Here is a 24,199-nt window from a genome sequence, read left to right on the forward strand (position 1 = left end):
TTCCTTCCTTTTTTAAAGACTGCATAGTATTTCACTGTGGATGGCCGCCATTGTTTATCCACACCCACCAATGGCTGCTTCCACCTTTGTCTGCTTCTACCTTTGTGCTGCCATGAACACAGATGTACATCTCTCTTGAAACCCTGTTTTCAGTTTTCTTGGGGGTTTTACTCATTATGGAATTGCTGGGTCCTGACTATCCTAATTCTATGTTGATTTGTGTGTGTGTGTGTGTGTGTGTGTGTGTGTGTGTGTGTGTGAGAGAGAGAGAGAGAGAGAGAGAGAGAGAGAGAGAGAGAGAGAGAGAGAGAGAGAGAGAGAGATCCAGTACTGGTGTTTAAATTCAAGGCCTGATTGCTATCTTTTAGTTTTATTGCTTAAAACTGGCACTCTACCATTTGGGCCATACCTTTACTTCTGGTGGTGGCTTATACCTATAATACTAACCACACAGGAGGCTGAGATCTAAGGGCTGTAGTTCAGAGCCAGCCCAAGCAGGAAAGTCTATGATACTCTTATCTCTTATTAATCACCAAAAAACCAGAAGCAAACTGTGGCTCAGGTGGTAGAGTGCTAGCCTTGAGCAGAAAAGCTCAGGGACAGTGCCCAGGTCCTGAATTCTAGTCCCAGGACTGACCCCTCCCACCCAAAAAAAGAGCCAGGTGCTGGTGGCACATGCCTGTCATCCTAGCTACTTAGGAGGCTGAGATCTGAGGATCATGGTTCAAAACCAGCCCAGGCAGGAAAGTCTACAAGACTGTTAGCTCCAATTAACCACCAGAAAACCAGAAGTGGTGTTGTGGCTCAAAATGGTAGAGCACCTTGAGTAAAAGAGTTCAGGGGACAGTGCCCAAATTTTGAGTTCAAGCACTATTCAAAAAAAAAAAAGTGGGGGCTGGGAAGGTGGCTCAGTTTAGTGTAGGGAGCCAGGGTAAACACCATTACAAGATGGCGCCCACTCCCTTGCAGCTTTGAGGTAACCACTCCATTTCAGGCAGTGCTTGGCGGGACAGTGGGTCCTGGGCTTTGCGCATGCGCGAGCCATGTAGAGTCCCCAGCCAATCCCGTGGCACCTGGTGACAGTGAAAGGCAGATGACCAATGATAGAAAGACCCGTGTTCCTATTCCCTATATAAGCGGCCATGTTTTGGGTGCACGCTCTCTCGCGCTCAAGCTCTCCTATCAATAAAAAGGCTCTCCAATAAAGCGTGATCTGAGAAGACTCCTGGTGTGGTGGTCGTTCTTTCTCGCTGGCCAAGAAGGCGTTCGCCGCAGTTTAGAGCACTTGCCTTGCATGCCTGAGGCTCTGGGTTCGATTCCTCAGCACCCCATAAGCAAAAAGAAAAGTGCTGTGGCTCAAGTGGTAGAGCGCTAGCCTTGAGCTGAAGAGCTGAGGGACAGCGCCCAGGCCCAGAGTTCAGGCCCCATGACTGGACCAAAAAAAAAAAAAAAAAAGTCTCACAGACTTTTTCACCCAGGCTGGCTTCAAACCATGATCCTCAGATCTCAGTCTCCTGAGTAGCTTAAATTATAGGAGTGATCCACCAGTGCCCAGCTGTGTTGCGAGTTGTATGTGTGTATGTGTAGGTGCATGAGTGCACGCCTGGGCCCTGGTGGCTCACACTTGTAATCCTAGCTACTCAGGAGGCTGAGATCTGAGGATCACGGTTCAAAGCCAGCCAGAGCAGAGTCTGTGAGACTCTTGCCTCCAATAACACCAGAAAACTGGAAGTGGCACTGTGGCTCAAGTGGTAGAGTACTTGCCTTGAGCTGAAGAGCTGAGGGACAGCTTTCAAGTACAGAGTTCAAGCTACACAACCGCCAAAAAACAAAAATACAAAAACCACAGAAGTGGCACTGTGGCTCAAGTGGTAGAGCACTAGCCTTGAGCACAAAGAAGCTCAGACAGTGCCCAGGCCACGAGTTTAAGCCCCAGAACTGGAGAGGGGTGGGGGCTATAATCCTAACTACTTAAGAAGCTGAGTCCTGAAGATCAAGGTTGGAAGCCAGCCCAGGCAAGTCATGAGAGTTCAGAGCTCCTGGCATGGAAGAAGGCTGGACATTACATCTGGGGATACAACACTGGAGTTGGCAGACAGGGGTTAAGCCTCATGGGTACCTGCCTTCTTCATTTGCCACAGCAAGACTGTGTCAGGTGCCTGAAAGGGGCTCCAGGTCCACTGAGCAGAGTGCTGGAACAGCGCCTGGACAGAAGACGTGTGCAGAGCATGAGCCCAGAGCCTGCTGGGAGCGTGGGCTCCGTGTGTTTCCAACTTCCTGAGACTGTGCTGTGATCAGCCATTTGCTGGCTGCTGAGAGGAGAGAATCATACTTCATACTGGCCAAATATGAGCCAGGAGCAGGATGGGTGGAAGGATGGCTGGCTGGATAGATGGATAGGTAGATAGATGATGGATGGATTGCTTGGTGGATAGGTGGATGTGTGGGTGGATGGTGTGTGGATGGATGGTTGGATGGGTGGATGGATGATAGGTAGATGGATGGGTGGGTTGATGGGTAGATAGCTGGTGGATAGATCAGGTGAATGAATGGATGAATGTATGATGAATAATGGATGAGTGGATGGATGATGGATGATGGGTGGAAGGATGAATGGATGTTGGGTAACTGGGTAGATGGCTGGTGGATGGATAGATGTAAATGATTCAGTGGATAGATGATGGGAGGGTGAACAGGTGGATGATGGATGATAGATGATTAGGTGGATGGATAAGTCATTGGATATGGACAATGGATAGATGGTGAGTGAATGAGTAGATGGATGCTGAGTAGGTGGATGGAGAATCGATGGGGAAGTTTGAACTTGGAAAGAGATGATGACAGATTCACTAAGAAGGAAGATTCAACATGGCCCAGCCCCTATGACTGCTGTGAACACGGCCTTGCCGAGAGGCTGAGACCTCCCTGTGTTTAGTGACACCCAATCTACTATGTGGGTGGGGCTCAGCCGGGCGAGCTGTGACCTGGGGTGACTCCCCTTCCCTCCCCCAAGTACTGATCTTTATGCTTACGTGCTTTTACCACAGTCAGTTGAGTGCCTGGAACATTCCAGGCACTTTCTAGGCTCCAGAGACTGAGTGTTGACTCAAGGAAGTCCACATGGCCTTCCTGGGGCTGCTGGGAGAGGCAGCATGGCGGGGCACCCTCCCCTAACACAGAGTCTGGAAGAATGCCATTTTGGTGCAATGGTGGTTCTGACACCCACAGAATGCCCACCAGGCCCTGAAGAACCTCAGGCTGGCAGCACAAGCATCTGGGATGACGCAGGCAGCTCTGTCAGGAAGCTGTCCGTGGCATCCCAGCTGTGGACAGCTGTCAAGATGTAGCGTGTGTTGGGCCCGGCGGCTGTCCTTCCATTTCTATAGTCTGGGAAAGCTGCGTCCTCCTCCTCCCCCTCCTCCCCCTCCTCCCCCTCCTCCTCCTCCTTCCCCTCCCACTCCCCCTCCTCCTCCCCCCCTTCCCTCTCTCCTCTCATTCAGATCCTTCTCTGGTGCCTAGAAACCTACCAGGCCCTTGGGTCGAGGGAGGATCCTGTATTAGAGCAGGCAGGCAGGACAGTTCATGGGCACGGTGGCCACGGTGTTGGCTGGGAGCCAATCATGAGACTGCTCTGGAAGGTCTGATGGTGATGGACCTGATGTGCAGGACTCAAGGTGTGAGTGACAAGAAAATCAACCAATCACAGGAGCCCACAGCCAGGCTGTCCTCCTGCCCCCCCCCACCCCGTGCTCTACCCCCAGCCCCCCACACCATGTCCTGGGCAGGAAGTTCACTGCGAGCTCATTATTCAGGGGCCAAATGGCTTGAGGCTCTGATTGCCCCAAGAGAAGCCAGTTGCTCAGATGCCCTGTGGGCTTCTGTTAGCTCTGGCCCAAGCTGCAGGTGGAGCCCAGGACACTGTGTGTGTGTGTGTGTGTGTGTGTGTGTGTGTGTGTGTGCGTGGTATGTGTATGTGTGTGGTGTGTGTGTGTGTGTGTTTGCACGAGCACGCGCGCGCGCCTGGGTGCTCTCCCTTAGCCTTATTTCACTCCAGGCTGGCACTCTACCACTTGGGCCACAATTCCACTTCTATCTTCTTTACTGGTTAATTCTCCATGAAAGTCTCAAGGACTTTCATGCCCAGGCTGGCTTCAAATCTTCATCCTCAGGATCTCAGCTTCCTGAGTAGCTAGGATTACAGGGCAGAGTATCTTTTACAGGCTAGTGCCAAGTCTTCTGATGGAGAAAACACAAGAAGGCTGGGTGGAGCTTTGCGGCCTTGAACTCATCCCCAGCCCCAAGGAAGAGTCTCAGGTCTGGACCTTGGGGGAGGCGGGGCTACAAGGCCCCTCCCATCCGAAGACTTCAGCCAGGTTAGGCTGTGATTTGGTCAAGGCCACACCCTCTCCAACTTCCAGCCGCTTTCCTCTCGGTCCCCAACTCCTTGGTGACTACCCTCAAAGCATCCTGGGTGTTCCTGGCCACCCACGACACTGAGGCTCCACTTCCCTTTGGGAGAGCCCAAGCTGCCAAAATCCATCAATATGTGTGTGTGTGCATGCGTACGCGAGCACGCGTGAGCGATGGCGCCTGGGCCTCCCGGAGTGAGAAGCAGGCAGCAAGCTGTTGGCACAACCTGCCAAGGCAGAAAGGTTAATTGTCACGCGCGATGCCAACACAGACTCTCGGCAGATTCGTTCGGTTTTTGTTTTGTGGTTATTTTTTTTACAACTTTAAATACGGAATATAAATAAATTTTACATTTAAAAAATAAAAGGAAAGCCCCCCAAAATATAATCACCGACTTTACAAACTGAAGGAAGCGGGGAGGGGGAGGGGAAAGTGCAATTGGGAAGGGGGGGAGGAGCTGGGAGCTCAGATGGGGCTCCACCCCCCCCATCCTCTCCCTGACTTCCAGCCCCCAGCTGGCCTCCTGAGAGGAGCCCCCAGGTAGACCCCATGATCTGAGAAAGGGCAAGGCCCAGGGATGCTCCTCCTCTGGGGACCTCCAGGCTTCACACAGCTGCCAGGAAAGGGACCAGCTGGGAAGTCGAGGTGATGGCTAACAGTGAGTCCCATCCCTGTCCTCTCCCCCACCACAGACTCCTATCTCCCCGCCCTCCCCTGCAGGCCACAGGCGGGGTCAGGGCACTGCCAGGCCTCAGTGAGCCCACAAAGGTGTGACCCTCCATCGGCCAGCAGCCGTGTAATAAACAGCCACATGAACACACTGGCCCTGTCCAAGGTGCGACGGGGGCTCGCACTCGCAGTGCTCCAACCGTACTTGGTGGTCTCGGCTGGGGTGAAAGACGATGGACAGATCTTCTGCCCTTAAGGAAGCGTGAGTGGGGTGATTGGAGCAGGGGGTGTCCAAGTGCCTCGCAATGGAGCAGACTGAAGAGCCAGGAATAGAGGAAGACATTGGGGTGGAGGTAGAGGAGGAGCAGGGGTGGTGGGTCACCGGCGACATTCACCTCAGGACCAAACTCCGCCTCTACGTAGCCCCTCGGCCACCTGCCAGGGGAGGCCACGCCTTTGAAGATTTCATACGCACACCATGAACATGTGAATAGAGGTTACAGGGAGAAGAGTGAGGGATCTGGGCGTGGTGGGGGGTTCTCTAGTCTGTGTTCCTCACGTGGTCTTAGCCACCAAGGTACAAGGTACCCCAACCTGCCTGGAGGTGTCACCTCAGGCTAGCCAGGGTCCACAGTGCTGTGGGGGGGCCGCTTGGGCCATCCGGGAGCCCCCACTGGGGTGTGGCTAGGCCAGGCGAGAGGGACGGGGTGGGAAGCCCTGACCCTGTCAGTCTCTTGCACGCCTGTCCAGGTTCCTGGGGTCGCGGGGGATAGAATCGAGGGGGGTTCAGTCCTTGTGATTCCTTCTGGAGCTGCCCCGGAGCCGCAGAGGAAGCCGCTGGTGGACGGATGGACAGACGGACGGACGGACGGACACGTGGGGTGGGGGGAGCACCATTGGCCGTCCGAATCAGGCATCGAGACAGACGGATGAGGGGGACAACATTATCACTCCTAGGACCCCATGGGGGCGATACAGCAAATACCATATTAAATAACCCTGTGGGCCAAGCAGAGGGACAAGGGGAGTCAGAGACGAGGAAGGGGACCACCTCGCCCCACACCCCTATGTGCCAGGGCCAGGGTCCATGGAGCACTGGACCAGCCATGCTGATTTTTACAGGGCCCACAGGCGGGAGAATCTGGGGGCCCATTTCTCCCGGAGAGCCTGTGAGCACAGCTAGGTGAGCCCTGGAGGCCTGACTCCAATACTCTTCCCCAGCCCAAGCCACCTTCAGCCCAAGCCACAGGCCTCAGTTTCCCAAGCAGGCTCACCTGCCCACACTCTCCTGCCGGCGCCCCTAGGCCCCCAGGGTCTCCTTCAGTGCCGTCTTATCATGCGTGTGCTTGAACTTCCGGTGCTTCCCTTTGGGGGGCCGGCGGACCCGCACTGTCCGAATGGTCACCCGAGTTTGAGGCGTCTTACCTGCCCAAGAAGAAGAAGAAAGAGCTGGTCAGCAAGTGGCCAGCCCTTGGGTCCCCCCACATCAAGGCCAAGGAGAACCTCCCCTGCTCCCCATCAGGCTGAGGAGAGTAGAGGGGACACTCAGGCTGGAACCAGCTGTATGTGCCCTGAGGACAGCCATGAAACCTCCCCATGCCTCAGTCTCCCCATGAGATGCCCCCCCCCAAAGGACTGGCCTGCACAGGCAACACTGTTTGCTGAGTGCCTGAGCCAGGTTGTGGGGCTTGAACTCTGGGCTTGGGCGCTGTCCCTGAGTTTGTCAGCTCAAGGCAAGCGCTCTACCACTTGAGCCACAGCACCACTTCCAGTTTTCTGGAGGTTTATTGGAGATAAGAGTCTCACGGACTTTCCTGCCTGGGCTGGCTTTGAACAGCGACCCTCAGATCTCAGCCTCCTGGGTAGCTAAGATTACAGGCGTGAGCCACCAGAGCCCAGCAAGGTTGGGATTTCTTTTCCTGCCCCAGCGGCTGGCAGGAGGCAGAGGTGGGACTGTGCCCACCCCAGACAGTCTTCACCTTGTCTGGACTCCTTGTCCTGTCACAGGGAGAAGTCTGCCTGGGGTAGACAGGTGGCTTAAGTGGTAGAGTACCAGTCTAGCAAGCACAAAGCCCTGAGTTCAAATCCTAGTACTTCCCTACTCCTTACCCCCCCCAAAAGGGTCTGCAAGTCCTGCTGCAAAGGCCAGGTGAGAACTGGCTCTCCTGGCCTCCAGGGACAGGGGTCGAGGCCCAGCTGTCCTAACCCTAACCAGGCCACCACGGAACTGCAATCTGCACAGAGACCAAGAGAACCTGCCCAGCAGGGCCTAGTCCCCACAGACTGACCTGGCTTGGAGGCTTCCAGCCCCTGAGCACAGAGCAACAGGAGACCACAGCTGGCGGCTCCTGTGTTCTACTTGTGTCTTCTTTCCCTGGCCAGGCAAAGGCTTCCTTGATCCTCCAAGGCCCATGATGGGGAGCCACCGTACCTCGGTGACACCCACACTCCCCACAGAGCTGGGTCTCCTGCAGCCACTTGCCCCTAGCTACCAGAATGTCATGCAGAAGGCTGGGCCACAGACAACCTCCTAGGCTCGCTCAGGTGTTGTGCGCTGGGGCGGGGGAGGGAGGGGGGAGGGGAGAGTCACTCAACCCCTGTGTCCACATTTTCAGCAGCAAGGCTTCTGCAGTTGGACAAAGCCAGATGCTTCGGCTAGCACATGCTGGGGACCGCAGCTCTAAGCCCATCTATCCCTGCGCACATGGTGCTATCCACACTGCACAGATGGGAAACTGAGGCAGGGGGTTGAGGATGCTGACACTCTGAAGGGAGACTCTGGGTTATCTACATCCTACTGCTTGTTTTTGTTGTGTTTATTTTTGTTGGTTCCTTTGTGATACTGGGACTCAAACTCAGTGCTGGCTAGGCAGAGGCATTACCACTCTTTGCTTCCTTTTTAATTTTTTTTTCTTCACATAGGATCTTAAAGTTAGGCCTGAGCTGCCCTGAGCCATGATCTTTCTTCTACCTGTGCCTCTTCATTCAGAACTGGAATGACCAGCATGTGCTCCCATTCTGGTTTATCTGCTGAGATGGCAGAGCTCATTAAATGTCAGGCAGACCTTAAACCTTGATCTTTTCCATCTCTGGGATCCCCAGAACTAAGAGGCTTGTTAATATGACCTAAGGATTAGCCAACTATCCTGTCCCTAATAAGAGAAAGTTACTGAAAATCAAAGCTGTCATCCGTGGGCTGAGGCTATGGGTCAAATGGTAGAGTGCCAGCCATAAGCAAAAAAGGCTCAGTAAGAGCCAGGCCCCATTGGTTCATGCCTGTAATCCTAGCTACTCAGAAGGCTGAGATCTGAGGATCAAGCTTTGAAGCCAGATGAAGAAAAAAATAAAAACTGAGATTTTTATCTCTAATTAACCAATTAGCCTTGAGGGAAAAAGCCAAGTGAGTTCAAGCCCAGATTCTACCTCCTCACACACACAAAAAAGGAACATTTGGTACCTCACCAAGTGTGAGCTCCTTTCCATCTGATTAAACTGAATCTAAATAAGTGTCATAAAAAAAACCAACCTGTCAGTTATGAGTACTTTTAGTGCTCACATAATTCTATCCATTTAATGATCTGATCCTCATCACCAGTATCTGAGAGAGAAAAGGCGAGACACAGCCCAAAGAACTCAGAACTGGCATTACAAAGCGTGCAGTTCTAGGTTAGGTTAGGCTTTAGCACCATGCAACCTTCGATAATCCTTTATCTTTTCTGTGCTCCAACAGCCAAGATAGAAAACTGGACAGATATGCAAGCTCCTCTCTTTTTTTTTTTTTTTTTTTTTTTTGTCGGTCGTGGGGCTTGAACTCTGGGCCTGGGCGCTGTCCCTCAGCTCTTCAGCTCAAGGCGAGCGCTCTACCACTGGAGCTACAGCGCCACTAATGCAAGCTCCTCTCTTTGGATGAAACTTTTCGGTGATAAAAATGAAAATGCCTTAAAATACACACACGCACACACACATACGCACACACGCACGCGCACACACACACACACACACACACACACACACACACACACACAGAGTTGTCAGAGTCAGGAAAGATTCCTCCTCCTCGTGGCTCTGATGGACTGTGTTACCTGGGGATGGTCTCAGAACCTCTGACCCTTAGCTCCCCACACTGTAAACGAGAAGGGAGGGTAAGCCAGACCACGCTCAGGCGTCTTTCAGCTCAAGTCTCACTGACCAGTGATTGGAAACTCCTAAAATTGAAAGGCAGTCCCAGAATTCATCCATTTTATGGGTGCTTGAACCCCACCTGTGGCATCCTGGCAGCATGGCCGCTCAGCCCCTACTTGCGTGCCTCCAGGGACTGGCACTGGCTACCTCCAAAGCTGCCAGTTTGATCCCAATCCCAGGCAGATTACCAGCTTTTCTGCACATCGAACTAAAGTCTTGAAGTGCAGCGGTGGCTCACGCCCGGAATCCTAGCTACTCAGGAGGCTGGGATCTGAGGATCGAGTTTGGAAGCCAGTATGGGCAGCAAAGTCCATGAGCCTCTTATCTCCAATTAACCAGCAAAAAGCTAGAAGTAGAGCTGTGACTGAAGTGGGAGAGCGTTAGCCTCGAGCTGAAGAGCTGAGGGACAGCGCCCAGAGTTCAAGCGCCACAACCCACCAAAAAAAAAAAAGACACCAATCAGGATGAGCTGACCTAAGTGAAGGGGGTTGGTTGCTGACAAGGCCAGGGTGCCAGGATTCTCAGGGAGTTGGGGGGGGGGGGCGGTGCTTTCAGGCTGGGAGGAGTCCAGATTGTTCTCAGTAAGAAGAGCTTAGTTAACATGGAACCAGGGTGTGCCAAATCCACTATAAAGTGTCATCCTCCCTCCCCCCACCCCATTCCTGTCGGTTTTGGGGGGCAGGAGGAAGCTACCTCGGGGCTCCTGGGACCCTCCAGGGCTTCGGGTCACAGGCCGGGCGGGTGCCACCATCTCACACTTGCACGCCAGGTGGTCCTCTAGGGTCACTGTGGCCTTCTGAAAAGTCGGCTTCTTCCGCACAATCTGGATCTTTCTCACCTGGAAGGCAGAGCCACAGAAGCCGGCTGTGGAGGCTGCAGGGCCGGAGCCCAGGCCGCCACATGGCCAGCCCCTCCCAACCAGCCACACTGGGGATCTTTCCTAGAAAGAGCAGCAAGCACGCTGGCCCAAACAACCACAGGGCCTTGCCCGCTACTCCTGTCGCAGTTTTTCCATCAAAACAGGCCCTTTGACCCGGCAGACCTGGCCGACCTGGCTTCTGGCTTTGCCACTGCCCCCGGGGCCCCCCCAGAAAGGGAAAAGCATTTCCGGATGAAGTTCAATGCCTGTGCAGAGTGCACATGCCTGGAGCGCCAGCCAAGGCCAGGGGCTGTGGCAGAGGGACGGACGGCTCTCTGGAAGGAAGTGGGGGAGGTCATCTGTCAGATGCCCATCCACAGAGCTGGAAGCGTGGCACAGGAGATACCATGGCCGTGGGCACTGGGGTGGAGTGTGGCATTTACAACCGGGCCAAGCAGGGACGGAAGATGGGCAGCGTCGTGGGCACTGCTGAGGGCTGGGGAAGGGAATGTGGCTAAGTAACCACAGCCCATATCCCAGGCCATCCTGAGTGGTGTGTAGGCAGGGTGCAAAAACCTAATCAGAATACAGTCAAAGCTACTCTACCCTGGAAAGGGGGGACGGGGAGGGGTCCATAGCCTCTGCCCTGCCTGCTCGGCCTTCTCCGAGGGACCAGTGTCCTGTGCCACTACCCAGAGGCAGCAGCTACCGGGGACCATCTGCAGGGGTACTGCCCTGGCTCTGCGATGTCTGTCACCAAGAGGGTCTCTGTGTCCTCCTTGCGAAAGACACAGCTTGCTAACCAGGACACAAGCAGGTGTGGACCTGCCCAAAACACTCTAGTAATCAGGTGTTTTAAATACATGGCTCTCTGAGGGACATCCTGGGATTTTGTCCCTCTGTGTTAAGAGACCTAGCCCAGGACCCGGCTCGGTCTGGGACTGGTGTCTTAGGTCTGGGCTGGGGTGGCATCAGCATATTAGTTCTGAGTGTCCCAAAGGTGCTCTTCTCTGCACCGAGCTACGGACCTGCCAGGCAGGCTGGTCACCAGGTGCCCAAAAGCCTGGTCAACCTACTCTGGCCATGGGGCGTGGCCCCGTGGGGGCGGAGCCACAACGTATGGGCGTGGCTCTATCCTGTGGATTGGTGGAGCCCGTGGGCGTGGTCAGAGCATGTGGGCCGGCTGGGGCGTGGCCCCGGGACAGGGTATGGCTGTAGGCGGGACCAGTCATGGGCGGGGCCTGATGTGGGCAGGGGCTGCGCACCTGCACAGGCCGCAGCTGCACTTGTGTGGGGCGGCACTGCACGTTGCGATTGTTGCAGCAGCCGGAGCAGCGCTGCACCTCCACGCAGGGCGGCCACACCAGAAAGTTTGCATTGGCGTGGTCGATGAGTCGCCGCGAAATCTCGAACACCTCGGTGCGTGTCTTGCACTCGGCAATCATGGCTGGCTCTGCTGCTGTCAGGGAACCTGGCGGGGTTGGGGAGTCGGGGGAGAGGCAGCATCAGGAGGGGCTGCCTGGAACCCCACGTGCTGGGGGAGCTCCGTGAACACCTGAACCACCCTTCCCACCTCCTTCAACCTGATGGAAGCTTCAAGACCTGCCAATTATCAACTGTGGGGACTTGGGAAGGAGTCTGGGCTATCCTAAGCCTCAGTTTCCCCATCTCAAAACGGACAGAGAGATCTATACCTTGCCTCCAAGACCCATGGCGAGGATCAAGTGGGATCATTCAGGATGGGGCATGTTATCAACACTTAGTGCATGCCCGTTCTCTGACTCTTACTCATAATCTTTTGTGTTCCTTGATTCAGATAAGGGTTTGCTCAACACAAAGCTTCCTACAAGGATCCTACTGAACCAGTGGGCCATGCGCACCGTTCTAGTATGGTTGTGGTTTGGCTGTGTCTTTCACAACCTTCCTGTACTCAGCTATGCAGGAGGAGGAAGCCCCACCCACAGCAGATCCTTAACCAAGGAGAAACTGAGTCTCAGAGAACAAAATCAGCCTCCCCCTCCACCTAGTTTTACAAGTTGAGGAGTAGAGGTCTTTCCCTCCCCGAGCCCTCCCCTCTTCCGGGTTGTGGGCCTGGATGGCATCCCTGAGCTTTTTTGCTTAAGGTTAGTACTAGCACTTTGAGCCACAGCTCTACTGCTAGTTTTCTGGTGGTTAATTGGAGATAAGAGTCTCACAGACTTTCCTGCTCCAGCTAGCTCTGCACTTCGATCCTCAGATCTCAGTCTCCTGAGTGGCTAGGATTATAGGTGGAAGCCACCGGTGCCCTGCTGAGTAGAGTTCTAGACTGTAGTTTCTACCAGCCATATCGTCAATGTTTTGGAGAGTTCAGGTGGTAAAACAGAGGGAGATACCTGCCTCAGTGGGATGGCTTCCTGGAGCATGGTGATCTACCTACTACCTTGTTTTGTCCTCTACCAGGGAGAACACAGCTCCACGTAGATGGCCTAAAGCAGCAATCCCAGGTTCTGCTGGACCCACTGTCCTAGAGCATGGGTGTCCCTGGGACACCATGGAAACATGCAGCCCACCAGGGACAGCAGTGGGTTCAAGTGAGAAAAGCCGATTGTGACTGGATTGTATCATTTCCAAGCTGTAGGACCCCACCTACTTCTCTCTGGAGCTGCTATCCAGCTCTGGGGAATGGGGTTTATCTGTCTACTCCAGAGTTGAAGGAATAACTGGGTGTAAAAATAACTATATTTAGAAGACATAGCATGAGGACATTGGACAAAATGACTCAAGTCCAGTGATGACTTCTCTCCTCATCCAGCTCGTCCCGAGTACGGGGAGGATTTGAGAATGACCTCCAAGCCCTGGGCAGGCTGCATGCCTCAGTTCTCCTTCCCTGGCTCCCATTTTTTTTTCCTGTCGATTGTGGGGCTTGAACTCTGGGTCTGGGTGCTGTCCCTCAGCTCTTCAGCTTAAGGCAAGTGCTCTACCGCTTGAGCCACAGCGCCACTTCTGGTTTTCTAGTGGTTTATTGGGAGATAAGTGTCTCAGGGACTTTGGTGCCCAGGTGGCTTTGAACCGTGATCCTCAGATCTCAGCCTCCTGAGTAACTAGGATTACAGGCACGAGCCATGGCGCCCATTCTTTAGAAGGAAATGCTACTGGGGCCCTGGGGCTTACCTAGGCTCCTCCTCCCTCGAGATGAGCTTCCAGGTTCCCCTACGGAGTGTGACCTGGTCAAGTTCAAGTCCAACTCAGTCCCATCTTCATCTGCAAGAGAAGCACAGTCAGAGCCTTTGGGCCAGGCCCCCCACCATGGGGTGAAGGCTGACAGGCAAGGCCCACCCCGAAGTACCAGTTTCCCTTCAACTCTTTGTAAACCAGGGTATCTAGGTAAAGACCCCTCCCCCTCAGGGGGATGTGACTAAGGGGTGGAGCCTGATCACCTCTGGGGGGGGGGGGGCTCCAGCTCCATTCTGGGTTCTTTTAGCCACAGTTTTTTTGGCCAGAACCCATGTCAATGGAGTTAAAAATAGCCCTTTTCCCTTAGCTACTGTAAGTTGGCCTCCAGGGTGGGGCAGGGACCCAGAGCATTGGCCACTGTTCCCAGTGCCCTCCACAGAGCCCAGTTCCCATAGGAAGTGCTGAATGGAGAAATTCCCAGAATCCCCGGGGGGGACAGCAGGCCCTGAAAGACAGCCCTTCCAGAGCCTGGACAATGGCCCTGCTGCGCTGGGGAGAGGGTGGAGAGCGATGGGGAGGGAGCTGAAGGCAAAGAAGGAATGGGATGGGCCTGGTGGGAGTGGGGTAGGGGTACACCAGCCACCAGCCCTGCTCCCATCCTCCCCATCTCCGTGTGTGTGTGTGTGCGTGCGCGCGCGCACGCGTGTGCATGTGTGTATGTGCATGTGTGTGTGTATGTGCATGTGTGTGTGTGTGTGTGTGTGTGTGTGTTGGTCCTTGAGCTTGAACTCAAGAGGACCTAGGCACTGTCCCTGAGCTTTTTTTGCTCAAGGCCAGCACAGTTTCGCTCCATTTCCGCCTTTTCTGGTGGTTAACTGGAGATTAGAGCCCCCTGGACTTTCCTGCTCCTCAGATCTCAGCCTACTGAGTAGTTATGATTACAGGCATGAGCCACCAGCACCTGCCTCCCTCCCTCTGGCTTTCTCTAAGCCTTGGCTTTCCTTCCTCCACGCACTTCCTCTACTCGCTCCTGCAGGCCATGTACTTCTCCTCCAGGACTCTTTGGAGACATCAGTCCCCTCCAGGGAACTAGAGTGTGAGGAAGTGGCTTTGAACTTGACCTTGAAGGTGGGCAGGTTCGGTCTGTCCTAGGAAACAGCCTCCTGCCCGTCTGTCTCACAGCTCACACTCTCCCCAGCCCACTGGTCCCATCAAAGACAAAGGCTCCTGTCTTGGTCGAGGGCCGCGCCCCTTGTCCAGGATCCAGGGGGATCCTGTTTGGAGAAGACTGTCCTGCGGGTAGCCTGTGACTGGTCCACTTCCGTCCAGTCTGACGGCTCCTACGTCAGCGTCAGTGAGTCTGTCTGTCCCTCTTGCTCCCTTCCTTTGTCCCCTGCCATCTCTGGAATGTCCCTGATGGGGAGGCGATGGGGAAAGATGGGCTTTTGTGGAAAGGTTAAGTTGATTAGGGAAAAAATAGCCACATGGTCCCTTGGAACAGGCAGGCTATTGAAAACCTCGAGCCGGGAGATGCTGACCCCCACCAGGGGTGTGGAGGGGCTTGGGGGGGGGGGGAGCGGGTGGAGGACCTTGGAGAGAAATAGCAGAAAGGCTAAATTTGGAAGTTGCCCCATTGTGTGGCTAGGGTTGGCCAGTCGGGCATGGGTGGGTGGGGGCGGGAGCTGTGGGGGGGGCTGGCAAACAATAGGTGGGCCCAGCTGGGGCCCCCTCCTGCCTGCCTCACCCCCCCCCCACCCCAGGCAGGATTGAAAGGACCCGGGAATGCTTTTGAGAAGGAGCCAGGGGCCCAACGGGAGAGGAAACAAAGGCAGGAAATGCTGTTCCCCCGTAGATAGCGTCTGGGCAAGGATTACAAAGTGACAAAGAGACAGACCCCAGAGGGAAGGGACCCGGGGGTGGGGGGTGGGGGGTGCTGACCAGGGCTCCAGGGACCAGGCCAGAGGTTAGAATAGAATGGAATTCGCTCTGAAGACAGCGTTTATAAATACATTCCCAGCCCAGCCCGCTGGCACCGTGGGCCCGGCCACGTGTGTGCCACCAAGCACGTGCCCGCTTGTAGAACTCGCTCTCTCACTCTCGGGCACGGGCAGGGCTGCCAGCTGGTTCCAGTCAGGTGTCCCCGGGAGACCTTATAGACCAGGCCCTGGGCCAGAGGGGCAGGGAGATGGCTCTTCTGTCACCACCCTCCCTGGCTAAATACTTGGCGCGTGCCCTGGGCACCTTCTTCCTGCCTGCCCTGCTCCAGGCACCCCCACCAGCTGCTCCCAGCCAAAGCCACACTTGGGTGTTCCTCCTGCCACACCCACATCCCAGGTACTGACCCAGCTACACACTCCACCCCGCCCCCACTGGGCGTGGCCAGGCCCTCCCAGGGATGTACCTGGGCCCTGGCTTCTGGATGTGAAAGGGAAAGGGGCCCCCCTGCCCCACCCCTGCCAGCTCCCCTGATGCCCAAGGAGGCCAGAGTTCTGGGCAAGGATCCGATTTACCTACGGAGTCTCCGTGTAGCAGCCGCTGGAGGTCATCGAAGGAACGGATGGAGTGGTCGCTCAGCATCTCATAAAGCTCCTCAGGAATGGGGTCCCCCTGCCAGGGAGACACCAGGGGCTTAGTGGGGGGGGGGCAGAAAGGGCCACCACCAGCCACCTCTTTCCTCCCGTGGAAAGTTCCTACAGGATCCTTCTGTCACCAACAGCCAGGCTGGAGGCAGGCAGGCTGGAGGATCCAAGCTGACAACCAGGAACTCCAGGGCCTGGAGGACTGAACTGCCAAGATCCAGCTCAGATGCTACACCCCCACACCCCCAAACAACCCCAGCTTGCTCCCAGCTAGACTCGTTAGTCTCCATCTGTCTCCCTCCATCAGACTACAGGTTCCGAGAAGCCTCCGACAATCTGCTTTCTCTCTGCTTCTCCCTCCACCTCAGGCATCCGGGAGACCTCGTTATCCCCATTTTACAGCTCGGGAAACAGAGGCCCAAATAAGGGGCCTACAGCCAGTCCACTATCAGCACAAGCCCCATTCGGACTGTGCTGGCAGAGCCTGTACTCCAGCCTCCCAGGTATGATGCTTGTAGTGTGGTCCGGGGCAGTCACGTGTTCCAGGGATAACCGAGTTAAGTCTCACATGAAAGAGGAGAGAAGGGAATCCTCAGACAGCGCCCGGGAAACCTGAAAGCTGACCCGGGCCCCAGGGCCAACCAGAGCCTATTTTTAGAGCCCCTCTGGCCTGTCACCACACTCACTTGAAACTTAGTCAGTGTTTTAACAGGGCTCACTAAGCAGCTTCCTCCAGGGAACCCGCGGCCCCCCAGCGCAGCCTGACAGGAAGGTCAGGGCCACAATAGCCACAGTGGTCCCTGAAGCCCCAAGGGCTTCATGCCAAAGGTCCTAAGAGAGGCCAGGGGCAGATGGGGTTGCAGTCAGATCCTCCAGGTGCTGACCGGCAAAGGGAATTGGCAGGATGCGACGGCAATGCACGTACCCGGCACACACACGCAGGGGCACGCACACACAGAGGACCCCATGGATTGGAGGATCAGGAGGCCCCACCTTACATGTTTCCCCACCCTATTTGGTTCATTGGAGGTGAAGAAGGCATATAGTAGATGGTCAATAAATACTGTCAAAATGCGTGAGGGACCACGTTGCTCCTTGGGGTCTTCTCCCAAGGAGAGAGTCTCTCACCTGGACTGGCACTGGTAACATTCCCCAGCTGCTGATTGTAAGCCAGACAGTGAGCTATCGGAAGACTGTACAAACCAGTCTTAAAGAGGCTGGCACTACATGTAGAGCGCTGTATCTTCAGCTTTAATGGTTTACTTGTATCTGGGTGATTATTTTCCTTTCTACTTATTACTACTGTGTGTTAAGACTCCCCGTGTATGAGTACAGATTGCCCTTTCTTGCACTGTATTTAGAAATCTCTGCATTACCCCTAGGCATTTGTTCATTAATAGGGGGTAAGGAGAGGAAAAGCTTGTAATAATGGACTTTCCATATTAAACTGTGCATCCACATTCCATTCCCCCCACTCCCCCCAAAAAAGGCTGGCACTATTTATCCCCATCTACCAGATGAGAAAACAGAGGCTTAGAGAACTAAAACAGGGAGCCACCAGTGGAGACAGCTAGTGAAGTGGCAGAGCTGAGTCCTGTCCAGACTTCTGAGTGCAGCAGTAGAGCAATCTCTGGCCCTAAATCTCATCAGGGCAGAAGTTGAGAAACCTTCTGCCAGCCAAACCTGGGTCCTCAGATGTACCAAAAATATAAAATAAAATAAATCTCTGCTTCTGCATCTTTTGAATGGGGCTAATCATACCGCATTCGGTGTTACCAGGAGGCATAATTACCCACAGTGGAGCAGCCAGCAAATAATGGGTACTTAATGAGTTATTATTGTCATCATCATTAATTCTTGCAGTATGGCTCCTGGGAGGGCAGCAGCGAGTGGCACACGTGCCCGGGGGCCACCAGCGCAGAACGTTTGCAGTGGTGACACTGGGTGGGTAGAGAGTGGACAGGGACACAGGAAGTGGCACCGCAGCCCCATGCTGACAGCAGCGGGGCTGTGTAGGCTGGCCAGTCCCTTCTGGGACTTCCACCGGCAGTGGAGGTGGAGGCAGTCCACCTGTGGTCAGCTTCAGGATGCCATGCCCTGAGGAGCGGGGACTTGCAGGGCACCTGTTCCTGCCCAGAAGCCCTCTGGGTGTGGGAGGACGAGCTGACGGCGGCGGTGGTTTCCTGGCCATAGGTTCTGGAGGTCTGCGGTGGGGGGGACCCCACTTTGACCCTCATTGACAGGAAAGGCAGCCTGGCACTCTGAAGGAACTGCCCCAGATCTCTAGCCCGGTAGCGTCAGGGTGTGGCAGGGAAAGCATTTGGGCAAAGCCAATCCTAGCAGCCAAGGCAAACAGCCTCCCCACCCCATCCCCCTCACCAGCTGCCAAGAGGTAGGAAGGGCACGAGGGAGTGTAAGCCCAGGTGAGTTACCTGCTCCCAACTGGGCTGGCAGATCAAAGGGGTTTGAGCTCCACCCTCCACCTGGGCCCAGTGCGCGTGTGCATGCACACACTCACACACACACATACACACACACAGAGCCTCCTGCTACTGCTCTATGAGAGACAGGCTCTCAGCCCAGCACCCAGGGGCGTTGTCTGCGGCTGGCAGAGGCTGACAAGGCCTCCCAGGGCCTGCCTGCCAATCTCAGGCCTTATTTAGATTGGATACCAAAGCCAAGCCCTTTGAAGAAGCCCTGACAGGGCAGACCACAGAAGCCATTTCCAATGGCTTCTCCAACCCATCAGTTCCCTTCTTCATGGCTCCTGGGATTCTCTCTCCCACTCTGCCTCCTCCACCCCCAGCAGCCCAGCCCACCAGCCTCCCCCACAGCTGACTGGAGGGGAGGAAGCAAAGGGCCCAGCTGCTCCATGTTATCCTGGAGGTTCCGAGCGATCACTGCCCGGGTTCCAGCTAACCCAACCTGCTCTGTTGTTTTAGGAGGTGGAGACTGAGGCCCAAGCTAGAGATACACAGAACCTTTACAGCCTGCTTTCCCATCTGTGTCTTCCCCTCATTCCCTCCAAGAGTGACAGGGAAAAACATGCCAGTCTCTCACCAAGAGGAGGCGTGTGGGAAGATGGATGCCCAGGGGAAGGCAGTGTGCCACGTGGGACTACCCTCAGGCTATGCTTACACAGCACCCGGGCCCAGCCTCCCACGCCCCCCCACCAAATACACCTTTCTCTACCCCTGTTTGCTGATTGTCCACCAAGCTTCAGGAACCTCTCTCACAGAGGATAACCAAGACAAAACTCTGATCTGGTTCATCTTCTGCTGGGGAAAGGGGGTCATAAACAACTCAATGGTACAGAAAAGTGGCTGTCAGTCTAGCATCGGTGACACACACCTGTAATCTAGGTACTCAGGAGGCTGAGATCTGAGCAGCACTGCTTGAAGCCAACCTGGGCAGAAAAGTCCATGAGACCCTTTTCTCCAATTAGCTAGCACAAAGCCAGAAGTGGAGCTGCGGCTCAAGTAGTAGAGCACCCGCCTCAAATGAAAAAGCTTAGGGACTAAGTTCAAACCCTAGTACCGTCACACACAAAAAGAAAATGGTTGTTACAGAAGGGAGAGAAGGGAAGACATTTCCAAGGATGCAGTTAAATATCTGAGATCAATTTTTCTCTGTATCCTACATACATATGCATACACACACACACACACACACACACACACACACACACACACACACACACACACACACACACACACACACACACACACTTGCAGGCTCTTACACCAGAACCTCCAAATTCTGTCTGACTTTGATCTTCCCCCAGCTCCGGGGCTGGGGATCCCAGGGAGGCATTTTCCATTCCCTGCAAGCAAACCAGGAGGAAGCTGGGTGGCTGGAGCCTGTGGGCCCCTCTGCTGCTTCCCGGCACAAGGGTTCTGCTGAGCATCATGTGACAGAGTCACCTTCTGGGAACTGAGCTCAGCTGACAGAGGAGACCTATCTCAGGAGGGTCCACAGACCCTCCCCCAGCTCTGCCTCAAAGCTCCCAAACTGCTTCTTCCCAGGTGCTGAGGCTCCACCAATAGCTTGATCCAAGCAAGCTAGGGGACACCGCCAGTCCTAGCGGCCAGCCCTCCCGGAAACCCCCTGCACTGTCCAGTTAGGAGCTGGACCGAACCCTCTGGGGACAGGTGGCTTCCCCTCTTGGTGTCTTCCCCCATGGCCTAGGAGGCTTCCCAGGAAGGTGCTCCGCAAACTGCAAAACACGAAGTGCCAGGGCGGGTTCCTGCAGCCCGGCAGCCAGCCCTGCGAGCGTTGGGGGGAAACTGGAAATGATAAGGAGAGGCCGTGGACAACCCCCCACCAAGGGCTGGCCTCCCCAGAACACACGGGGTCGGGCCACGAGGAAGATGGGAAAGAGGCACTGCGCCGTGGACAGCAGCCCTCCTCGCGTCTCAGAGGCTCATTTGAAAGGAGGAAAAGAACGCTCCGGACATTCCCGCACACCAAGGACACTTCACGCCGTTTACTGCCACATATTGGTGGTTCAAAAAACACACGGAGAGAGGGGTAAGGTTTGAGCCGGCGAGCTGCTCTGGCCAGGCCTACCCCCTCCCTCACCCCAAGGGGCCGTGGGGCCAGGACCTCCGGGGACGCTGCCCCTCGCTCCTGGGGTGGGGGGGCCTCAGGAAGGAAACGGGGGTCGCTACAGAGGCGGCGAGGCGCCAGGCCCCACCGGGGGCCCACCTGTTGCGCGGGGGCGAACACCTGACGCCGGCTGTTCCGGGGCTGTGCGTGCGGTGCGTGCGTGGGCGTGCGCGCACGTGGGCTCCGGCCGCGTGTGCCGGGCCGGGCGTGCGTTTGTGTGCGCTGTGCGCGCGCGCGCGTGTCCCGCGTGTGCACTGGCGCGGCGGCGGCGGCGGCGGCGGGCGCGCGACCCGGCCGCGGTAGTGCGTGCCCGCCGCCGCCGCCGGAGCGCACCATCGCCTCCGGCCACGAGTGTGCATGCGTGGGGTGAGTGAGCAAGTCGGGGGCCGGGCGGGGGTGGGCTGCGGAGAGCAGCCGCGGGGCGCTGCCGTTCCCAGGACGCCCTGGCACCGGGCCAGCCCCCGGGTCCCGCGGCGAGGCGAGGCGGGGCGAGGCGGGGCGAGGCGGCAGCTGGGGCCGGCCGGTGCACCCCCCTCCCCAACAGCTGGCCGCGGCCCCGGGAGGGGGGGAGGGGGAGAGGCGGGGAGGGGGCGTCGCAAGGGCCCTGCGGGCGGCCAGGCCGAGCCTCGCGTTCTCCGTCCCGGGTGCGGGCCGCGCGGGGTGGCCACGGAAGGGCGGGGCCCCACGGCCGGGAGGCCGGAGGCCCTCGAGGAGCCCCGAGAACAAAAGGAGACGGCGACGACTCCTCCGTGGTCAAAACAACCTGCGCTGGCGGCGACCCAAGGCCCGGCCGCGGCCTGGGAGCCCTGGGCTTAACCCCTTCGCGGCCGCGCCGCTCCAGCGCCCGGCTGCACGCGAGGGGCGGGCGAGGTGCCGGGCCGGGGCGGCGGCCGGCGGAGGCGGGACGGGACGGGACGCGGGCGCGCGGCGCTCCCCGGCCCGCCCCCTTTGCCACCTGGGTTCCCGATCGACTTGCCAACTCACTGCTACGTGAGGCTGGCAGGGGTGGGGGGCACCGGCCCGACCTGATCGCTCCGCAGACGCTTCCCAGCCCCACCTCCCCGGCTAGGCCGCTGCGGGCGGCGCGCCCCGCACCCTGGGTGCGGGGGAGAGAGGTGCTTCCTCTGACAGGGCGCGGGCGCAGGTAGGGCCGGGCCGCAGGCGCGCGCACACACACCCCGCCCCGGGGTCTGGATTCCTGGAGAACCCCCCCCCGCCCCCAAGCCCTCCGTCTCCCCGCGTCCGTCTGCCTGTCTGTCCCTCTGCAACCTTCCCCACCCCCGCGCGCCCAGGCACAAGCTGCTCCCGAACCCTCCCCGGCGCCGGGCATGCCCGGGGCGGCGCGCGGTGCCCACCCCAACCACAGCCACAGCGGGGTGGGACCCGGACCTCCCCCCTCAGCCCCGCCAGAGGTCGGCCTGGATGTCACAGGTGCACAAACTCGCACCTCCGGGGCAGGCGGGGGGGTCCGGCCCGAGGTGGGTTCGGGAGGCCACACTGCCATCTGCGCCTCGGGCACCACCCCACCCCGCGTCCCCCCTCCCCTCGCCCCGGCGGGCAAGGGGCTCGCCCCGGGTTCCTGGGGAGGGGGCTGGGCCGCACACGCCCTGCCAGAACGCTAACCGGCTCCGGGGTCTGGGTTCGCCCATTGGAAAGAAAGGCACCGCTGTCCCCCCCTCCCCTTCCCCTTCTCGGAGCCGCCGAGCCCTCCCCCCGCCGACCTCGCCTCCCGGTCCTCAGGGTCACCCCGAGCCTGGCGTCAGGTTCGGAGCCGCAGGGGTCCAAAGTTCGCCGCAGGGAGGACCGGGGTGGGGGCGGCGGGTCTCGGCAGCAGCCCCGGCCGCGGGCGCAACTCACCTCGGCGCTGACCAGACGCAGGTAGCAGCAGAGAGACAGGAAGAGCGCCCAGCAGCGATTCATGCCGACGCCGGGCCCGGCCCCGCGGGGCCCCGGACGCGTACACCGAGCGCGCCGCCCCCGCGGCCAGGGTGGGGGGCTGGGGAGGAGGGTGGGCTCCGCTCGGGTCCGCGGCGATCAGGCGCTCAGGCCGCTGCAGCCGCCGCCGCCGCTCGCCCGCATGGCCCCCGGGCTCCGTCGCTGGGGGGGCTGGGGAGATCCTGGGCACGGGACCGGGGTCCGAGGCCGCTACCTGGGCGGATCCCGAGCCCGCGCGAGCATCCACGGCCAAGGGGGGCTGCGTCGCGAACCAGCCGAGGCGTCCAGCCGTGCGGGGGCGCGCGGGGGGCTCCCACCTCGGAGAGGCGACGACGGCACGCGGCGGGCGACCTGGTCGTCTTCACCCGCCGGCTACGGGCGTCTGGCTCTGCCCGCCGGCTTAGTGTTTCGGCAACATTTTTCTAGGAAGGCGCCCGCCCCCCGCCCTCCGCTCCCCGGATTAGAAAGCGCGGGGCCGGCCACCTCCACGCTCCAGCCTCTCCCCCCAAAAAACTTTTTCCAAAGTTGTCTGCGGCGGTCGCCCGAGCACCCGGGGCAGGGAGAGGTGCAAACTCCCGCCCGGGCCGGGAGCGTGTGCGCCCTGGCGCGGGGCCCGGGCGGCGGGCACGGCGGCTCGGCGCGCGCGGCGTGCCCGCGGCGCACTCGGCGGGGCCGGCCGACAGGTGGACGCGGCGCGGCTCGGTCGGTCAGGCTGCGGGGCTGCCCGCCGGCTAGCGCGGCCCTCGGGGTCCTCTGCGGGCTGCGGCTGCTCCGGCTTCCTCTTTGCAACGAGGCTGCAGGGTGGGTTTTTTTTTCCCCTTCTCTCCTTTCCTCTTTGCGCGTGTGTGTGTGTGCGTGTGCGCCAAATATCTGTCGGGAATGGAAGCGGGGCGCTGGCGGCCGAGGCAGGGGCGGGGGACCCTCTGGGAGGCAAGCAGAGGAGGCCGGGAGCCGCTCCTGGCTGCAGGAGAAGTTGCTACCCTTTCAGCTGTTCCGGCCTTTATAAAGGAGAAGCCCGGAGTGCGAGGGGTGGGTGGAGTCAGCCTTTCCTCTTCTGGCCCGGAGTCAGCGCAGGGAGGGGAGCAAGGCGCTGGGGGAGGGATGAGAGGAGGGCCCGGCGCGCAGGGTGGTGGGGTGGGGGGGGGGTCCCTGGGAGCCAGATAGCCCCCTCTGGCCCTGAATCTGGTCCCCAGGAAAGGTGAACTGCCCCACCCGCTGCTCAGCCCACCAGGACCGGGGATCTAGGACAGGCTCGGAGCCCAGTGGTTAAACGCTATTTCAGGGCCAGAACAGCAGCGCCCCCCCCCCCCACACCCCTATCCAGGACCAGACATCTGCAGCCTGGAACAGGCATGATGGCCAGGAATTCAGGCTCTGCAGCCTGGCAGCTTCTATTCAGATCCTGCCCTGCTTCTGAGTAGCTGGGTCACCTTGGACAAGTCACTTCCCTTCCGAGGAAATGTCAGAGATCTAAAAGCACCCAGCTGGGAGCCAACGCCAAGGTGGACCTCCAAACCTCCGGCAGCTGGCCTCTAGGAAGCCGCAAGCAGTCTGCGGCTGCTCCTCCTTCGCTGGCACCCAACAGGCACTGCCAGCTTGGGCTGAATTGAATTTTGTTGAACTGCAAAGTCACACAAACCCCCACAGCCCTGCAGCATCCTGGCTGGGCTGCCACCAAGCTCCTGCCTGCCATCAACCCCCCCCATGTTTACCTCCCTCAGCCCCCAAGCTCCAGACAAGGGGCGTGCCACCTACACCAGCATTCACGCAGTTAACGCCTTCCACCCCCGGCTCAGGGAGCTGC

General features: G+C 57.9%; 1 protein-coding gene across 2 annotated transcripts; it reads right to left on the reverse strand.

The window, feature by feature from the left end:
* Positions 1–4,702: 4,702 nt before the first annotated feature.
* Pdgfb (platelet derived growth factor subunit B) lies at positions 4,703–23,381 on the reverse strand. Of its 2 annotated transcripts, none has more exons than XM_069999564.1 (7): positions 22,318–23,381; positions 15,784–15,880; positions 13,271–13,360; positions 11,386–11,591; positions 9,955–10,099; positions 6,354–6,504; positions 4,703–5,916 (listed from the first exon to the last, which is right to left on the reverse strand). In XM_069999564.1, the coding sequence occupies exons 1-6, from the start codon at positions 22,378–22,380 to the stop codon at positions 6,380–6,382; spliced, it is 726 nt and encodes a 241-aa protein (XP_069855665.1). In that variant the 5' UTR covers positions 22,381–23,381; the 3' UTR covers positions 4,703–5,916; positions 6,354–6,379. The 2 variants fall into 2 exon arrangements, with proteins under 2 accessions (XP_069855665.1, XP_069855664.1); XM_069999563.1 differs by having other exon boundaries at positions 4,703–6,078; positions 22,318–23,379.
* Between the last annotated feature and the right edge of the window lie 818 nt (positions 23,382–24,199).

Source organism: Dipodomys merriami, unplaced genomic scaffold, assembly GCF_024711535.1.
Source record: "Dipodomys merriami isolate MVZ:Mamm:240054 unplaced genomic scaffold, mDipMer1.0.p SCAF_55, whole genome shotgun sequence".
In the NCBI taxonomy this organism is placed as follows: domain Eukaryota; kingdom Metazoa; phylum Chordata; class Mammalia; order Rodentia; family Heteromyidae; genus Dipodomys; species Dipodomys merriami.

Coding starts and splice junctions, on each gene's coding strand:
- Pdgfb (XM_069999564.1), bottom strand. CDS start 22,380: ATGAATCGCTGCTGGGCGCTCTTCCTGTCTCTCTGCTGCTACCTGCGT. Junction 13,361..15,783: donor GCTACACGGAGACTCCGTAG/GTAAATCGGATC, acceptor CTTCTCTTGCAG/ATGAAGATGGGACTGAGTTG. Junction 10,100..11,385: donor TGCAGCTGCGGCCTGTGCAG/GTGCGCAGCCCC, acceptor TCTGCCTTCCAG/GTGAGAAAGATCCAGATTGT.